Raw genomic sequence first — 16,961 nt, 5'->3', positions numbered from 1 at the left:
GTTTATTAAAATTGTATCTTTTCAAAGATGTGTAAAATAAACGTTAACTAAAACACCAGTAACCCAAACCTCCATCTCCTAAATTTTATTTCCCCCAGTTCCTTACATCTAAATGTAACACCTCAATTTTAATACTTTACAACATAGGATGCACTTTAAATTGAAGAAAATGTACACATTGACTTATTTCTTTTTTTTTTTTTTTTTCTAAATAATAAAGATATAAGTAACATATATTAACAAAAAAGAAAAACAAACAAAAAAAAAAGCAAGTACAAATGACTCTTATATTATGCATATTGAAATGGAATATATTTTAAATATAAGACAAACATAGAGTTTTAAATTATGAGGAAATAAGTAGCCTAACATGTTCAGATGTTCTGAACCTCCACATCAAATCCTCATAAAATAAAATAAATATATACATTTTAAAAAAAAAAGCAAAAAAAAAAAAAAAAAGCGATCCCTGGTTAAGAACCACTGTTCTAGAAAATGTGTTGAATACAAAGACCTTTTCAATTAAACATTTTTTACCAGCAACCAATGAGAGAATGCTATTATGTTTGCAGTTCAAAATTTGTAAGAACTTTGCATTTATTTATGAACTTCTGAACATATTCACGTTAATCACTCTTTTTTTATCTTACATATGTACCGTCATTTTCTGACTATAAGCCACCACCCACCAAATTTGACACGAAAGTGGCATGTGTTCATAGATAAGCCGCAGCTCTCCTCACTCTATTATAGGATATTTACCCCAAAAAGAGAACTTATATAACTTAACTTATGATTTAAAACCTACGACTGAAGTTAAACTTTAACGTATATATAAATATCAGTCTTTGAACTTGAATATAATGAAGTTTTTTTCCACAGGAGTGCACTTTCACGAAGATGTTTATTTTTCAAAAGCTCACGGAGAAAACATTTACATATATTCTTTTGCCTATATCTTTGAGTGTCTTATGCTGCAGGCATTTTGACATGTTATTGAGCTCCCACTAATGGGCTAACCTGGTGAAGAATATTAAACAAACTAACAAACAAACAAACAAACAAACAAACAAACAAACAAACAAACAAACAAACAAACAAACAAACAAACAAAACAGTAAAGTATAGTAAAGTATAAAATCACAAACAGTTTTTGTTGAGGAAAATGATCATATATGACTTCTCAGGCAGTTAGTGTGAGCGTTCTGGACAGATAGTGTCTCCTGCAGTGAAGAACACATGTTTACTGAGTGTATATGAAGCTTGAACGCATAAATATGGGAAAGCGAGAAAAAGTAGCAAAAATTACGTAGGGGTAAGGTAGCTGTGAGCCGCCACACACTTTGCATACATGTACCTTACCTGGGAGCTACAATGAAGCATTAATATAAATTCTTCTGTTGATCTTAATTCGATGTTGATGAGGCAAAATTTTGAGGATTTCCTTATTTGTAAAACTGATTCTAAAACAAAAGATGCTTGATTTTAACCGAGGTGGCAACGTGCTGCGTAAAGTACGTAGCTGCTTATATATTGCTGCATTAGCCCGACGTAATATTACGACTTATTCTCCTACTATTCCAACCGTCCCTCCCTTCCTCACACCCTCCCTCCCTCACTCCATCCATCCATCCATCCATCCATCCATCCATCCATCCATCCATCCATCCATCCATCCATCCATCCATCCATCCATCCATCCATCCATCCATCCATCCATCCATCCATCCATCCATCCATCCATCCATCCATCCATCCATCCATCCATCCATCCATCCCTCCATCCATCCATTCTTTGTGAAGTTGAGCCAAACTTTGAAGCGCTGACGCACCGTGTCCATGGTTGAAATGAAGTTGCATTACACAAACACACGCTTCATGTGGCTTCTTCTTCGTTGTGTTCGGCAGCTATTTTTTCCGATCGGCGGTCAGGGCATCAAAACATGGAATTGAAATTTAAAAATTCGAACGGTTCCGGGACAATCGGAGTGTTGGTCCTGGATTCCATCGATGCTCGATGCCCAACCCTAGTCATGAGCATTAATGAATGCTTATGACAGATGTCATTTACTGTCATTCTCACTTTTGAATGGATGTAAAAGATCCGAGCTGGACATAAATGCAGTTAGTGACAAAATGCCGAATGCCGAAATGTGCCGAATGACACTTAACGACATTTGTCATAACCATTCATTAATGCCCATGAAAGTGTCATGTCATAATTATAACGGTCTTATGACAGTCTTATGACGCCGCTGTCAAATAAAGTGTAACCCAAAAAGTAACAAATAAGCCGCACTGGAACATAACATAAGACGCAGGATTCAAAACGAGGAAGAAAAGTAGCGGCTTATAGTCCGAATATTACGGTATATTTCTTGATTCCATTTTCCCCGTTAATGGTTTTTTATCATCATCATCATCATCATCAGAAATTCAAGTTTTTTCCAGTCGCAGCTAAGTAAATTCCTTATAAATTCCAATTCTGAAGCTTCCTGAAATAATTTATTTGCAAATATAGAATATAATAGAATAGAATAGAAAGCCTTTAATGTCATTGTACATAGTACAATGACATTTAAAGCGTCGCCATAACGTGCACCAGATAAAACAAAAGCAGAAATACAATAACGCCCAAAAAAAACACAGGTTAGTCGACACAGATTGGGAATAAAGCAAATAAGTGATTTGCAGCAATTGGTGATGTAGTAGTAATATAACAGAGTGCAACAGTGTGTACATGATAATTTACAGTACTCAGACAAGGAGGCAGACGGCTTACCTATTGTGATATTCATGTAACAGATAATGATGTAACAGTGCAAAAATGCTATAATGTAACTGTGCAAATATTGCATATGCTGTACCCAGATTATGCAGTACCCAGATTGAGACAGATGTCTGAAAACATAATTTTGTGCGAATCGTGACAATGTTGTGGCATTAGCAGTGCAATGACAGTAGCATTTCAGTGCAAACATGAGAATGGCGACAGCTCTTGGAAAGAATCTGTCAGTGTTTTTTTTTTTTAATTTTTCTTGGCTGGTATGGCTCTGTAGCACCTGCTGGAGTGCAACAGGCTAAAAAGATATAAGCTGTATTCTGTGTAGTCTTTTACAATGTTCCTTGCCCCTTTTCTGTGCTGCTTGAGTGCCACACTAACACAGCATAGGTCAGCAAGATCGCAATGGCTGACTGGTACCAGGTCATCAGTAGGTTCATGTTGAGTCGCTTCTCAACTAGTGCAGTGGAATTGATTGCCCAGGAGAAGTCAATTCAATATCCAAATTATATTCTCATTGAATTTATTTATGCTTTGTCATTTTACCTTAGCCATCATTGTACTTGTTCTATATAGTGTATAACATCTACAACATCCTTAGCTGCTTCTAATATAACTCTTTGTCCTTGAATCTGCCTGTTTGCTTCTGATCCATTGACATCAGCGTGACTATTGTATTACATTACCTCATATGACCTTGTTAGACTGCATGCTTGACATTGCTTGGGTCTCTTGGGGCTCCAAGCAAGAAATCAAGCAAGCAAAAAAGTCGTTAAAGTCAATATTTAGCTGAAAGTTATAATAATTAAAAAAAAAAAAAAAGTTTCTGTACTTAACATTAGTGCTGAGAGGTGGATGGAGATGAAGGAGAGGAGGCTGTGGGAGCTATGTACACCACTGCACATACTGCTTTGGGCATAATATTAGGAGATTGAAGGGAAAAAAAAGTCATAGATTTATGAAATTTTAAAGTTGTTATATCACTGTAGCGTCCACAATGACAACACCAGCTTCGTTAGAGTTTTCAATGGTTTATTTGCAACAGAAAGCATTGAACGCAACTTCAGTCGGCTGTTGCCAATGTCAACAAAACAAAAACAAAACCAATTCGCCATCTTGTCCCTCTCTCTCTCCAGTCAGACATTTGGGGACAGCCCAGAAAACACAACATTCAGCACATCAACATTGTAACCTGAAGCATAGATACAACCTGGATCCATTACATTGCTGTCCTTATTTTTACGTTACGTGAACCTGGAGTTGTTTGGGTTCACGGATTTGACTATGGGCGATGTAAGATCTGTGTGAACACAAAGCTGCATTTGATGACAAACAAGGCGTTTTTGCTTGACCGTTTAACTTTGGTCTGAACGCAGCAAATCTTTACCCATGTGTTAATCAGTATTTCATACTACTATAACTTTATATTGCGTAACAACTGCATGAGTTGCCGTAGTCTTCTATTTAAGAGTTACACAGCTATCATTCCTCAGTGCCTTTGCAGTACTTTTTTATTTTCATGGCTAAAAGGTTCCATCCTTATGTATTATACATTACATCCCGAATAGAAAAATGTACACAAATGAAACATTACCCGTCCAAAGAGCATGAGTGCCCTCTAGTGCTAAACACATATTTCCCACCATGAAATTCAAACAATCATATCTCCGGTTTTCCGTGTTCCATGGCTGCCAAATACTGGGAGAGAGGTTGGAACCCGTGCTTTTGAGTAATGTTGACGGCACCGCTTTATGTAAAATAGTTTATATTTTTATGGTATTTTAGAGCTGGCACGTGATTATCATAGGACTTCTGACCGCAAACTTGTGTATGATCGTTTGACTATTGTTACATTTGATTGGTATAAAGGAGTCATGTGATTATTGTTGCAAAATCTTATTGGTGTAACTGTGCCTATTTCTAGCAAAAATTAAGTCAAACCTAATATGTAAAATAAAGAGGAAAAATGTAATGACTAGTGTATCACAAAGTAGCAAAGTTACTATATCAGAGTTGATTATAGGAATAGACAAGAGGATTTTAAGCAGTGTTGTCCTTTTCTTGTAGAGTGTTTCAATACGTCTCCATTTTCATGGCTAAATGGTTCTGTGCTCATGTTACGTCTGAAACGTACTTTCTTTATAGTGGCATGTTTGTTGTAATACTCTAGATCAATCAGTGTTTAATGAGCCACGACACACCTTTTTCATTTAAAAAATCTCAAGACAGCACCAGCAAAAAAATGTAAAAAATGAAATTTCTGTAGCGCATATTAACTATATAAAGTTGTGTATTGAATAAGAATCAAACAAACACAAAGAAACACATTTTTTATAGTCATGTTTTTACACAATCAGTGTGACACCTGGGCTTTCTGTTTTGGAGTACGTATCACTGCATCCCCAAAGGAAGTTAATCCCGCGATGTTCAATTCTTCTTTAGTCTACTGTAAATCCCAGTAAATGATTTGCATTGTGCCTCAATCAAGAGACTCTTTGACAGGAAACAGTCTTTGCATCCTCTTGACCGCCATTCAATGAATTTTGTCATGTGTCTAGCTCTGAGTTAGCATCTTTTCTTTTAAAAAAAAACCTCTTACCTCTTCTGCATGACTAAACAAAGTAATTAGCTACCTATTGACGCCTACTGATATGGAAGGACAAATCCGTCGACAGTGGGGGGTGAGGGGCAACCGGTTATATTATCCCGGGCCTCAGGACCATGGGGGCCCCTGAATGACCCTTAATTTATTTTACTTTACATTCACATATTTCTTTTTTTTTTAATTTAAATCATTGTCTGATTAAATATTATGTTCTACTCGATACATATACTTAAAAACTTTAACATATTAAATATTTCAGTATATATATTTTTTCCTTTTTTTTTGCTCAACGCTCCCCCCACCCCTTCTGTCTTAGCACAGAATGGTTTGACCCCGCTCTGGCGCACTTAAGGCGTACGTGCCCTGAAGCTGAAAATTAAAATCTTTCATTGTTATAAACTCTAAACATGGCTAGTCGTCATGAATCGGGTGTGCAGGAAAGAAAAGAAAAAAAAAGAAGAGATGAAGATCAAAGAGGTGAACAACAAAATATTGTTTTTAAAAGGGGGACAAGAAGCCAGAGAATTAGGGCTAGAGTTGGCTGTGGACAGTGATGTTGATAAGTGAACAACAAACAGTCGCTAACACTGAACATTTTACATTCGCGATCACCATGACCAAAGCCCGGTTCGAGTCTGTCACCTTGTAGCCTATTGAGCTGCGCTATGACCAATGTTGTCACAGATTACTTAAAAAAGTAATTTAATTACTGATTACTGATTACACCTCAACAAGTAATCTAGTTACTTTACCGATTACTTTATTATCAAAGTAACTAAGTTACTTTAAAAGTAACTTATCAGTTATTTTACCAATTTTTCTCCTTTTGCTGCCTCAACATAAAAATGACAACAAAAAATGTCATCGCATGTAATTGAATTTTTCACATAATGCTTAATCTCTGAGTTAGCGGGGGTTTAATTAGTCGATGGAGTTGATTTCAACCCCAACGACTAAATAAACCCCCGCTAACTCCCAAGATAAAGCCTAATGTCAAAAATTCTGAACTTCCCCTTTAAAATAAAGACATAGCTGTTAAAATATTGTCTATGAAAGTTGCAAAGCAATAAAACAAACAACAAAAATTATTGAAATGAACAAGAATCCTACAAAGTATTTCATAATGGGTCAAAATCATTTTTCGAGCAGATCATGTGACTAGCACCTAAGAGACTTTGAGATCTTTTGCTTTGCTAAGCCAAGACTACACCTGTGGAGGCAAGATGGGTATTTAGAATTTCTGTAAACCTAAGCTTTCAAACACAAACAACAACAACTGAGCTTGAACAGTTTTATATACATATACTGTACATATATATGTATATATATACATTATTGGCCAAAGGTTTGGCGACACCTCAAAGGTGGACACTTTGAAGAATGTAGAATATAAAACCCATTTTCAGTTATTTCACTTTTTTTGCCATTCCATATGTTCGTTCAGCGTTTTGATGTATTCAGAGAGGATTCACAATAGTAGGGAAAATGTATAAAATGTAAAAATGTTTAGGTGTGTCCAAACTTTTGACTTTTGTTTCAGTCATCAACATGCTTTGCTCCCAGCCCCACAAAAGTAAAACCCCGCCTATGTTTACAAACACTGACAATAAAATGTGCATAAAGGCTAGTTACAAACTGTAGAAGTGCTGGATGTCTTGTCACCTGTAGGCTTTGTTTCAAGTTTTGGCGCATTGTCCAAGTGTAATTCCAAGTGCTTCCTTGTTGAATTGGATGTAGAGTTTTTAGCAGCCGACAGTCTTTTTCAGCCAGCGTAAAGTTTGCAACGCACAGAGATTTTTTTGTCATCCTTACTGGACAGAAATGTGAAGTAATGGCTGTATTTCCAGTGAGCAAAGGCATCCATTTGCGGTATATATCCTGCCTTTCACTGGTAGCCTCGCTGCCTCGTCAGAATGCTATGTTGTTGACCGCCGTAGCAGACAGCCTCAAACAGCATCGTAATACACATGACCCGTTTTTTTTTTCCCCCGATGAGAAATGCTCTTCGTACATGACTACAGTATTCTTCATTCTACATACAGTGCTGCTCAAAAGTTTGTGAACCCCCTCAACATTTTGGAATTTTCTATTATTTCAACCTGATTTCCTAATCAATCAATTCAGTAGTTTTTTTTTGTTTTTTTAACAGTTGTGTTGTCGAGACTAAATTAAAAAGAGTTTTCATCAACTGATGTAGGTGCAAAATTGAACTGTTTGGTCACAACCAAAACCGCCATGTCTGGCGAAAAGTCAACACTGCATACCACCAAAAGAACCTTCTCCCAACAGTGAAGCATGGAGGTGGGAATGTCAAGATCTGGGCTTGTTTTTCATCCTCAGGACCTGGACAACTCCACATAGTCCAGGGAATCATGAATTCTGAGGAATATTGTCAAATCCTAGAACATAACCTGACGTCATCTGTTTTGAAGTTAAAGCTTGGCAGAAGGTGGATCATGCAACATGATAATGATCCAAAGCATTCCAGCAATACAACCAAGGAATGGCTGAAAAAGAAGAAGATTCGTGTTCTGGACTGGCCCAGTCAAAGTCCTGACCTAAATCCCATTGAAATGCTGTGGCGGGACCTCAAGCGAGCAGTTCATGCCAGACGCCCATCAAACCTCTCTCAACTGACTGCGTTCTGCAAGGAAGAATGGGCAAAAATCCCCCAAAGTAGATGTGAGAGGCTGATTAGTCACTACAGAAACCGTTTGGTTGAGGTAATCTCTGCAAAAGGAGGCGCAATATCCTATTAACTGAAGGGGTTCACATACTTTTGCACACATGATATCTGAGTTTTTCTTAAATCAACCACTTTTGTTAAATAAAGAATGACAATATAACTATTTCTTTTGCTTCAGTCCATTATTTGGAATGTCAGTATTGTGGATTTGGGTATAACTTAACATTTAATAAGGTTATTTTAGTTTTTTTTACAAAAAATCTGACCATCGCTGTGGGGTTCACAAACTTTCGAGCAGCACTGTACATTATGAGGCAAAAACAAAATAGTAACGCACAGGCACTAGGGAAACTAACTTTAATCGGATTACTGGCTTGGAAAAATGAACGCGTTAGATTACTCGCTACTGAAGAAAGTAATCAGATTACAGTAACGTGTAAGTAACGCGTTACTGACAACACTGGCTATGACATGACATGCTGCCTGCGTTGAGCCGAGGAGATAGAAGGTGATGGAAGATCAGGGATATATGTTAGTCCGTGGGGAGCAGGTGCGTGAGGCTGAACAGATTTGGGTCCGGTGACTGGATTCATCATGGGTTTACAACCCACTGTGTATTATAGCAAATGCTAATACAAAGCACAGTGTTACACACGTGCACACACTTAGCACACTGCTACGCATTTTCTTGTCTTTGCCAGTGACTGTAGCTGGAGGAGAGCGAGCCTTCAGTAAAATGAAAATAATAAACTACCTACACTCCACCATATCACAGGGCAGGCTTAACAACCTAGCCATGTTCTCCATTGAGCGTGAGCTTGCTCAAAAACTGGATTTCACTGATGTTATAAATGACTTTGCTGTTTGAGGGCTTGATAACCCCAGGGATGTGGAGGGGGCAGGCACAGGATGTTTTGTTGTACTGTTTTGATGCTTAGCAGGTAGGCATAGCACTCTCAGTTATATTGTATTGTAGCCTACATGGGACAATAAATGGAAATTGTTTGTTTATATTGTGTCACATCACATTACGGTCTGTTAAATGTAACTGTCCATCTCAAATTAAATAATTTGAAAAGTGTCACTACTTGCAAAGCGTTAAAAGTACTGCGTATGTTGACGTGACAAGCCGGTGGCAGGGGTTGGGTGGGGGGCTCCTGTAATGGTCTTTTGTCCCCGGGCCCCTGCAAGTCTGTTGACAGCCCTGTGGAAGGGTATTGCATGATTTCAGACCATTGGATAGCACAGACACTCGGCAACGGCACATTTGCGCATTTATTTTCAGAATACATTTTTACATCAATTACCGTAATTTTCGCACTATAAGGCACACCTGACTATAAGCCGCTACCCACCAAATTTGGCACGAAAACGGAATTTGTTCAGAGATAAGCCGCACTGGACTATAAACCTAAGCTGTCCTCACTTTATTATGAAAAATTCAAAAGATATGCAAAAGATATCAACCGGTAACACTTTATTTGACCGCGGCATCATGCGACTGCCATAAGACCAAATAAACCATCATGAAGCTTTGAACCAATTGGCTGCAAAGCTTCATTGCGTCAAGAAGCTTTATTTGGCCATCACTGCTCCTTTGTGGGAGACAGTCAACCTCTGCTGCCACCTGCTATCAACACTGTTGTTGTCCAACATGCCTCCTAGCATGCATTGCAGCGCTACAGAATCACAATTCATGTTTTGTGCTATTATAAATCATTATCATTTCTTCAGTTACTGTTCCAGTTGTTTCATTACTTGGTAGTTATGGTATTTGGTAACACTTTATTTGACTGTGGTGCCATAAAACAATCATAATTATGACATGACACTGTCCTGAGCATTAATGAATGCTTATAACATATATCATTTAGTGTTAGTGTTTGAATGGATGTAAAAAATCCAAGTTGGACATTAATGGAGTTTTATTGTATTGTATTCTATGACATTCAGTAAGGCCCATGATCGTGTCATAATTATGACGGTTTTATGACAGTGTTATGACACCGCTGTCAAATAAAGTGTTACCTATTAACCCAAATAAATCAACATAAGCCACAGGACTCAAAATGAAGGAAAAAAAAGTAGTGGCTTATAGTCTGAAAATTACGGTAGGTAAATGTGGATGATTTTCCACAACATACCAAACACTACACCACGGGCCACGGCATATGCTGTAGATATCAGAGACAAGTTCAATGCTTGTTTCTAATAAAGTTGGCGAAAAAGATTGTTGTAATTCTAATATTTTTGTGCACTCCACAGGTGTGCGCTAAGGGATTTTTCCTTAGTGAGCGAAACACATGCCTGCCCTGTAACTGTAAAGGCCATGCAGATCACTGTGAGGACATCACTGGCATTTGCTTTGTAAGTTAATCTTACATATTATCAGTAAAATGGGATTACATTACATTTCTATAAATGTTGTGTTTACTAAAACACGGAATCTGAACTTTTCGAATGCTGCATTTTATATTGTTGTGAAATTTTTGCAGAAAACTTTGCATTTACATTGAAGTTGTTGTTTTTTTGCAACAGGAATGAGCTGATAGATTTAGGCCCCTTGTTTATATTCAGTACTGTTGACATTGTTTTCATCAGGGCAGAAATAGCTACTCCTGTCTTAGGAGGGATAGCTGTGACCTATTATTGGTCATGTCTATGAAATTCAAACGTGTTCAGAAAACAGTTCACAGATGTTCATTGTAAATTTAAAGTAGTCAATTATGTTGCACTTCGCCTCTTTCAGAATTGCAGGGATCACAGTATGGGTGATTTCTGTGAAATGTGCGAAGATGGCTACATGCCGACACTTAGTCTGGTCGGAACCCATAGCTGCCAACCCTGCGCCTGTCCTCTCTCTGTCCCGTCAAATAAGTATGCCTGTTCTCTTTCCTCAAACACAGGGGTGTCAAATGCACGCTTCCCCCCAGGTTATTCTAACTGACAGAAGCTCATTCATACTGTACATCAATGTTGTTTTTGGCAACCCTTTTAATTTTTGTCTTAGTCTTTTTGGCTAAAATACTAATTAGTCTTAGTCATATTTTAGTCATTTCAAAATTTGTTCGTCTTCATTTAGTTTTAGTTGAAGAAATCTCATACAAATTTCCTCCAGTTTTAGTCGACAGTTACTCAAAATGTTTTTGTCGGGAAAATTCAAATGTTTTAGTTCTAAAATAAATAAAGGTTTCCAACAATTTCGAATGAACATAGACGAGAACAGATTGCCAACTTTGTCATAAAAATACACACTCAGCAGGAAAAGCAGCACATTATTTTCAGTTAAACCAACCCAGAAGCCACGAACTGTATATAAAAAAAAAAATGTTCCAGCATTTACCATCCTCTCGACGTAATGACCAGAAAAGCAAAATGGGTCTGCTTTAGACTTGCTAGTGTTTTAAGAGGACCCTTGCCATTCTGAAGCTATTGTTAACGCGGACGCCAATGTTATGCTAATGCTAGGAGTTACATTTAGCATCTGATGATCACTCAGCACAGACCTTTAAAGACTAAAGCAACATTGCATATACTTTCTTGCCAAGATAAGAAAACACATCTTCCCGTGTTTCCAAACAAGCAAGATGGAGCACAGGATTGCGATACATCTCAAACTCTGGTGAGGAGAGTGAGGGAGAGGGGCAGCACATCTCACATGAGTTCACTGCTACGATGCAAACTGGCGTACTCCACGTAGAATATGAAAATGTTACGCATTGTGAACATATGACAGAAACAATGTAGCATTTTTGTATCGTTTTCGTCTTGTCAGATGAAAACTGGCATACGTCTCGTTATGTTATAGTTTCCCAGGCCAGGCTCATTATAGTCATGCTAAAAAAATTCTTGTCAATGATTTTATTTTGTTATTGTCATTGTTGACGAAAACAACACTGCTGTACATACAGAATCGCATGCATTTATTTTGACATTGACGCTGTAAAACCAAAGATTTGTACATTTCTGCACTTTGCTCACTACGTGTCCCCAGTCACATTTGTTCATTTGCCCCCTGCCTGTCAAAAATTAATTGACATCCAGCTATGTCAATGGCAGCCAATGAATTAACCAAAAATGTCCTGAAAACAACAGGAAGTGACCTGAAATCAACAGGAAGTGACCAAAGAACAGGAAGTGGCTCAGATATGCCCTAAAATTAACCGTAAACGATCCTAAAAATGTACAGGAAGTGACACTGAGATACCCCAAGAAGGCCAAGATATACAGGAAGTGATCCGTAGGGACCCTAAAATTACAAAGAAGTGACCCAAAATGAACTGTTTGGCTTCCATCGACAACAGTAGATGTCCAATTGACTTAAACTGGGAGGAGTACTGTGAGTACTCATATTTCAGTGCCAATAACTATCTTTTGGGGTATAAACAATTCTTTTCTAGGTCAGTCTGATTAATTTGATTAAAAATGGGTAACAATGGTGTCAATCGTTTGTGGTACGATTGTGCTGGTTTGTGCAATAAACTATTTTTTTTATTTTTTATTTTTCAAAATTGACCCGAAATTGTGCCATTTGTTTATGCTGTGTTTGTGCTCATTTGTGCTGTAAAAAAAATATTTGTGCTGCTAGCGTTTTTGAGATACTCAGAAATTAATTTCGAGTGATGACGTCAGTTGCAGTCCTTCCGTCGCAGCTGACGAAGCATACCAACTCTCTCAATAAAAGAGGGGTGCCCCAATAACTAGCACAAATGTAGCACACACGAATGGCACCCCTTCGGGTGCATTTTGCATTAAATTGTGGGCTGCGAGTCACGTCATGACTTGACTGATTAATATCTCAAAATCCCAAAATGGATAGCAGCACGAACGAAATTTTTTTACAGCACAAACGTAGTATAAATGCATGGCACAATTTCCAGTCCATTTTGAAATAAATGGGAGGCTACGTGACGTCATCACTCGAAATTAATATCTCAATATCTCAAAAACGGTACCAGAACAATCAAATTTTTTTTTACAGCACAAACGTAGCACAAACGATTGACACAATTTTTAATAAAAATGGAGGGCTGGTTGACCTCAGATTGATCTAAAGAAAGCATCTCAATAACAATAGCAGCTCAAACAAAATACTTTTCGGCACAAACAAGCACAAACATAGCACAAACAAATGCCATATTTTCTCAATGCATTGCATCTGACGTGGGGATTGAACGTCAAGCACCCTCAATGGAAGCCAGGTAGTTAACTTATTTGCCAAAAATGAAACTGGTCCGCTCCACATTAAATATATTTGCCATGAATGTGGTCCTCGAACTGAAATGAGTTTGACACCCCTGCTTAAACTGAATGTTTTGCATGTTCAAGAAAATTTCAAATAGTAATGTTACCTGTCTTTCTCTGGACAGTTTTGCACTCTATTGTGATAAGCAAGGTGACACTCAACGGTGCAAGTGCAAAGAGGGTTATGCTGGACATACCTGTGAGAGGTGAGTCTTGGACAGGATTATAATGACAAAATATTCAACAGTTAACTTATCCAGGATGGTCAAAAACTAAAACGTTTTGCCACTTTTTTCCCCAACATATCACTTATAGCCTTTTAAATTCATTATTTTGTATGATATTTATAAAGGCGTCATGCTCCTGATATTTAGCTTGATTCCTCTTGACATCCTTTATCAAATTCAATTCAATTCAATTCAATTCAATTCAATTCAATTCAATTCAATTCAATTTTATTTGTATAGCCCTGAATCACAACAAGATTGCCTCAAAGGGCTTTGCAGAGGCAATATGATACACAATCAGAAACAGCAAATGAAGCAACAAAGATGAATAAATAAAGTTCAAGTCCTGGGTATCCCCCATCCTTAGACCCTCCATGTCGGCAAGGAAAAACTCCAAAAACTCCAGAGTCTTTGGGAGAAAATGAGAAACCTTGGGGAGTACCACAGTCAGGAGAGATCCACTCCCAGGACAGATAGACAGGAAGCCCCAGGACTGCTAATGGGAATTAGCAGGCGAAGTTACAGTCCGTAAAGATGCAGTGGAGTAAAGGAACAAGAAGAGGTCCATCTAGCCAGATGAGACGGGGGTAGCAACGAGGACGTCCATCCAGCCAGGGGTCCGGACAGTCAGGAGGCTGCAGCTGAAAAATAGCCCCTCCCCAGAGGGGAGGGGGGAAAGGGGACACCGGGTGACTAGTGATGAAGAGACTAGACAACTAGATATTAACATTGGAAAATAGAAATAAAGTAAGACAAGTGGTAGGTAGAGTGAGAAAAAGGAGACAGAACTCAGTGGCTGTACTTCCCCCAGCATTACAGCTTCTACTGCAGCTTAGACTAAACTGTGTCTACTCCGACTTCAACTAGCCTGACCATAAGCTTTGTCGAATAGGAACGTTTTTAATCTAATCTTAAATGTGCAGACTGTCTCGGCTCTTTAATATTAGCTGGAAGCTGATTCCATAAAACATGGGCTTGGTGGCTAAAGGCTCTAGCTCTGACAGTACTTTTAGAAACCCTGGGACCTACCAGTAGACCTGCATTCTGAGAGCGGAGTGTTCTGTTGGGGCGGTATGGAACCAGAGCATCGGTGAGATAAGTCAAAAGAAGTTGCTTGGACTATAAACCGCAGGATTCAAAATGAGGGAAAAAAGTAGCAGCTTATAGTGTGAAAATCACCGAAATCATAAAATAATGATCGATAATTAAAAAATATATACACCGTATTTTCCGCCCTAAAAGCCTTCAAATTCCTCAAAATCCAACAGTGCGCCTAATAAATCCAGTGCGCTTTATATATGGATCAGTATTGGTTAAACATGGTATTATACAGTGATCCCTCGCTACTTCGCGCTTCAAATTTCACGCCCTCTGTCCACCGCGGATTTTTTTTCAATAAAAAAATAAATGCCGTATTTTATAGAGCTGTCCCGATCCGATCACGTAGTCCCTCACTCTTAGTCCTGCCACTTTTCTTGGTCTGGCAGAGCACTGGAGTTGCTTATTAAAGTTAATGATGATTGACAGACACTGAAGGCCGAGTTATACTTCCGCGTCAGACCTGCGCTGTCAAGGAAGACCCGATTTACGACCCTGCGCCGTAGCCTGATGCGGTCCTATTGATTTTTCAAACCCTAGCGTCAGCCTAGCGTCACGTCAACGCATATGACGAGGCGGAAATGGACTGTGATTGGTTCCCTCAGACTGTTGTTCCCGGTTCAGCGTGAAATCACCGCCATTTTTCTACACGCAAAAATGGACCAAGCCGACGGGAGTATCATCGAAGAGCAAGTCTCGTCAATACATTATTATGATTGCCAAATGGCAAGGTCGGCGATTGAAAAAAAAAATGGAAGAACCACCGAGACGTGTGTGTTCGGAATCGAGAGGCCACACGAAGCGGTGACCCAGTCGGTCCAAAACTGCCAACTTTGTATCACTTTATGTCGTATTTTTGGTTGGTGCACATCATCTTTTATTGTGTACATATGTTTGCTGTGAGTCTGTGACTTACTTACGTGTCACACTTCAAGTATATGAACAAAAAAGCACAGGTTTGGTGTCAAAAGAGTTGTTTTGATCTTTAATTTTCAATAACTGACAGTTCACACACGATACATCATCACTGATTGAGAGTGCCTCGGTGCTTTTTCTGATAACGTTAAAATCAAGGCTCCCAACGCAGTTTGGGAAGTTCCATAGACGCCAGAAATCTGCTATGGCTTCCCACTGGCTGGTTGTAGGACACGGGAAACAAATCGGGCTGGAGGGCTTTGCAGACCTTGGACGCAGTGCTCGATGCTAGTTTGAAGCTAGCCGCCACAGTTAGCCGTCTCCACCCGAGTCTAGAACTCTCTGTGCGGCATCAAAAGTCGGCCAGACCGCCTCGAAACAGTCTTCTGTGTCGCCTGCCCCTCGACATTTGAATGATCAACATTTATTCAATGTTGATGAGCAGAAGATTTACATTCAAGCGTTCCATTTTGCATTGCTTATTTTTTCTCCGTTAAACTAGACTAGCGGAAGTCAACAAGCATGCCCCAAAACTGTACAAACATAACGCCACACCCCTCTAGTGGCTTGGCGGTGAATTACAGAGCAACGCGTTCCCTCACCGCAGAACTATCGAATGCTCATTGACGCCGTAATCACTTCGCTGTCACCGCAACGCAGGAGTATAACTCAAGCTTTAAGGTTTGATCTTGCCAGAGACGCTTGTAAGCAACATCGTTTAACTTGTTAAACAGTTGCTGTAGCAACTCATTGTGAGTAAGTCAGCAGCTTGAGCGGATTTGAGTGGACTCACTCAATGAAGCATATTTATTTTTTTCTTAATTGTATTGGGCGTCTACTTTTATCAGCGGGACAGTAACATGTTTAAATATTGTCATATTTATTACATTTGAGAAGCTTAAAAACCATTTATTAAAATATATACAGCATATACATGAAAGTTTTTTTGAAATTATACTTTGGAAAAAAAGTGGCAAAACGTCTTATATGTATCCCTTTTCAATGATAAATCTGAATAAATACATTGAACAACCACACGGTGGTGCTACTTCGTGGTACATCACTTATTGCGGCAGGTTTGGGTTCCCATTAATCATTGCCATTGCCATTAACCACGAAACACATTTGGTGAAACTATTTTTAACATTCTTATATTATGAGTAAAGCCTAAAAAAATTGATAAAAAATCATATATAATAGGAATTCAGATTTCATTCAATAGGATTTCTGCCATCAGGGGGTTTCAAAGTTACTAGTTCCATGATCAAGTAGTATGAACTTAACAGAAAACAAGTTCAATACAGTATTTAAAACTGTTTGGATAACCACAGAACAAAAACAAGAGAACTGAATCTGAACCAAAGGTTTCCTTTTTGCTTGATTGAAATAACTGTGTTTTTCTCT

At 38.5% G+C, this 16,961-nt stretch overlaps 1 protein-coding gene across 1 annotated transcript in view; it reads left to right on the top strand.

The window, feature by feature from the left end:
* The window catches only part of lama4 (laminin, alpha 4), a 106,561-nt gene that overhangs the window by 16,932 nt on the left and 72,668 nt on the right, over nucleotides 1–16,961 (top strand). Inside the window, exons 2-4 of the mRNA XM_057823020.1 lie at nucleotides 10,339–10,440; nucleotides 10,823–10,950; nucleotides 13,443–13,523. Of these exons, the coding sequence (XP_057679003.1) occupies nucleotides 10,339–10,440; nucleotides 10,823–10,950; nucleotides 13,443–13,523 (311 nt within the window). The remainder of the gene's footprint in view (nucleotides 1–10,338; nucleotides 10,441–10,822; nucleotides 10,951–13,442; nucleotides 13,524–16,961) is intronic.

This window comes from Corythoichthys intestinalis, chromosome 19, assembly GCF_030265065.1.
Source record: "Corythoichthys intestinalis isolate RoL2023-P3 chromosome 19, ASM3026506v1, whole genome shotgun sequence".
Taxonomy (NCBI): domain Eukaryota; kingdom Metazoa; phylum Chordata; class Actinopteri; order Syngnathiformes; family Syngnathidae; genus Corythoichthys; species Corythoichthys intestinalis.
The sequence above is the reverse complement of the archived record's forward strand: the minus strand, read 5'-3'. Positions and strand labels throughout refer to the sequence as shown.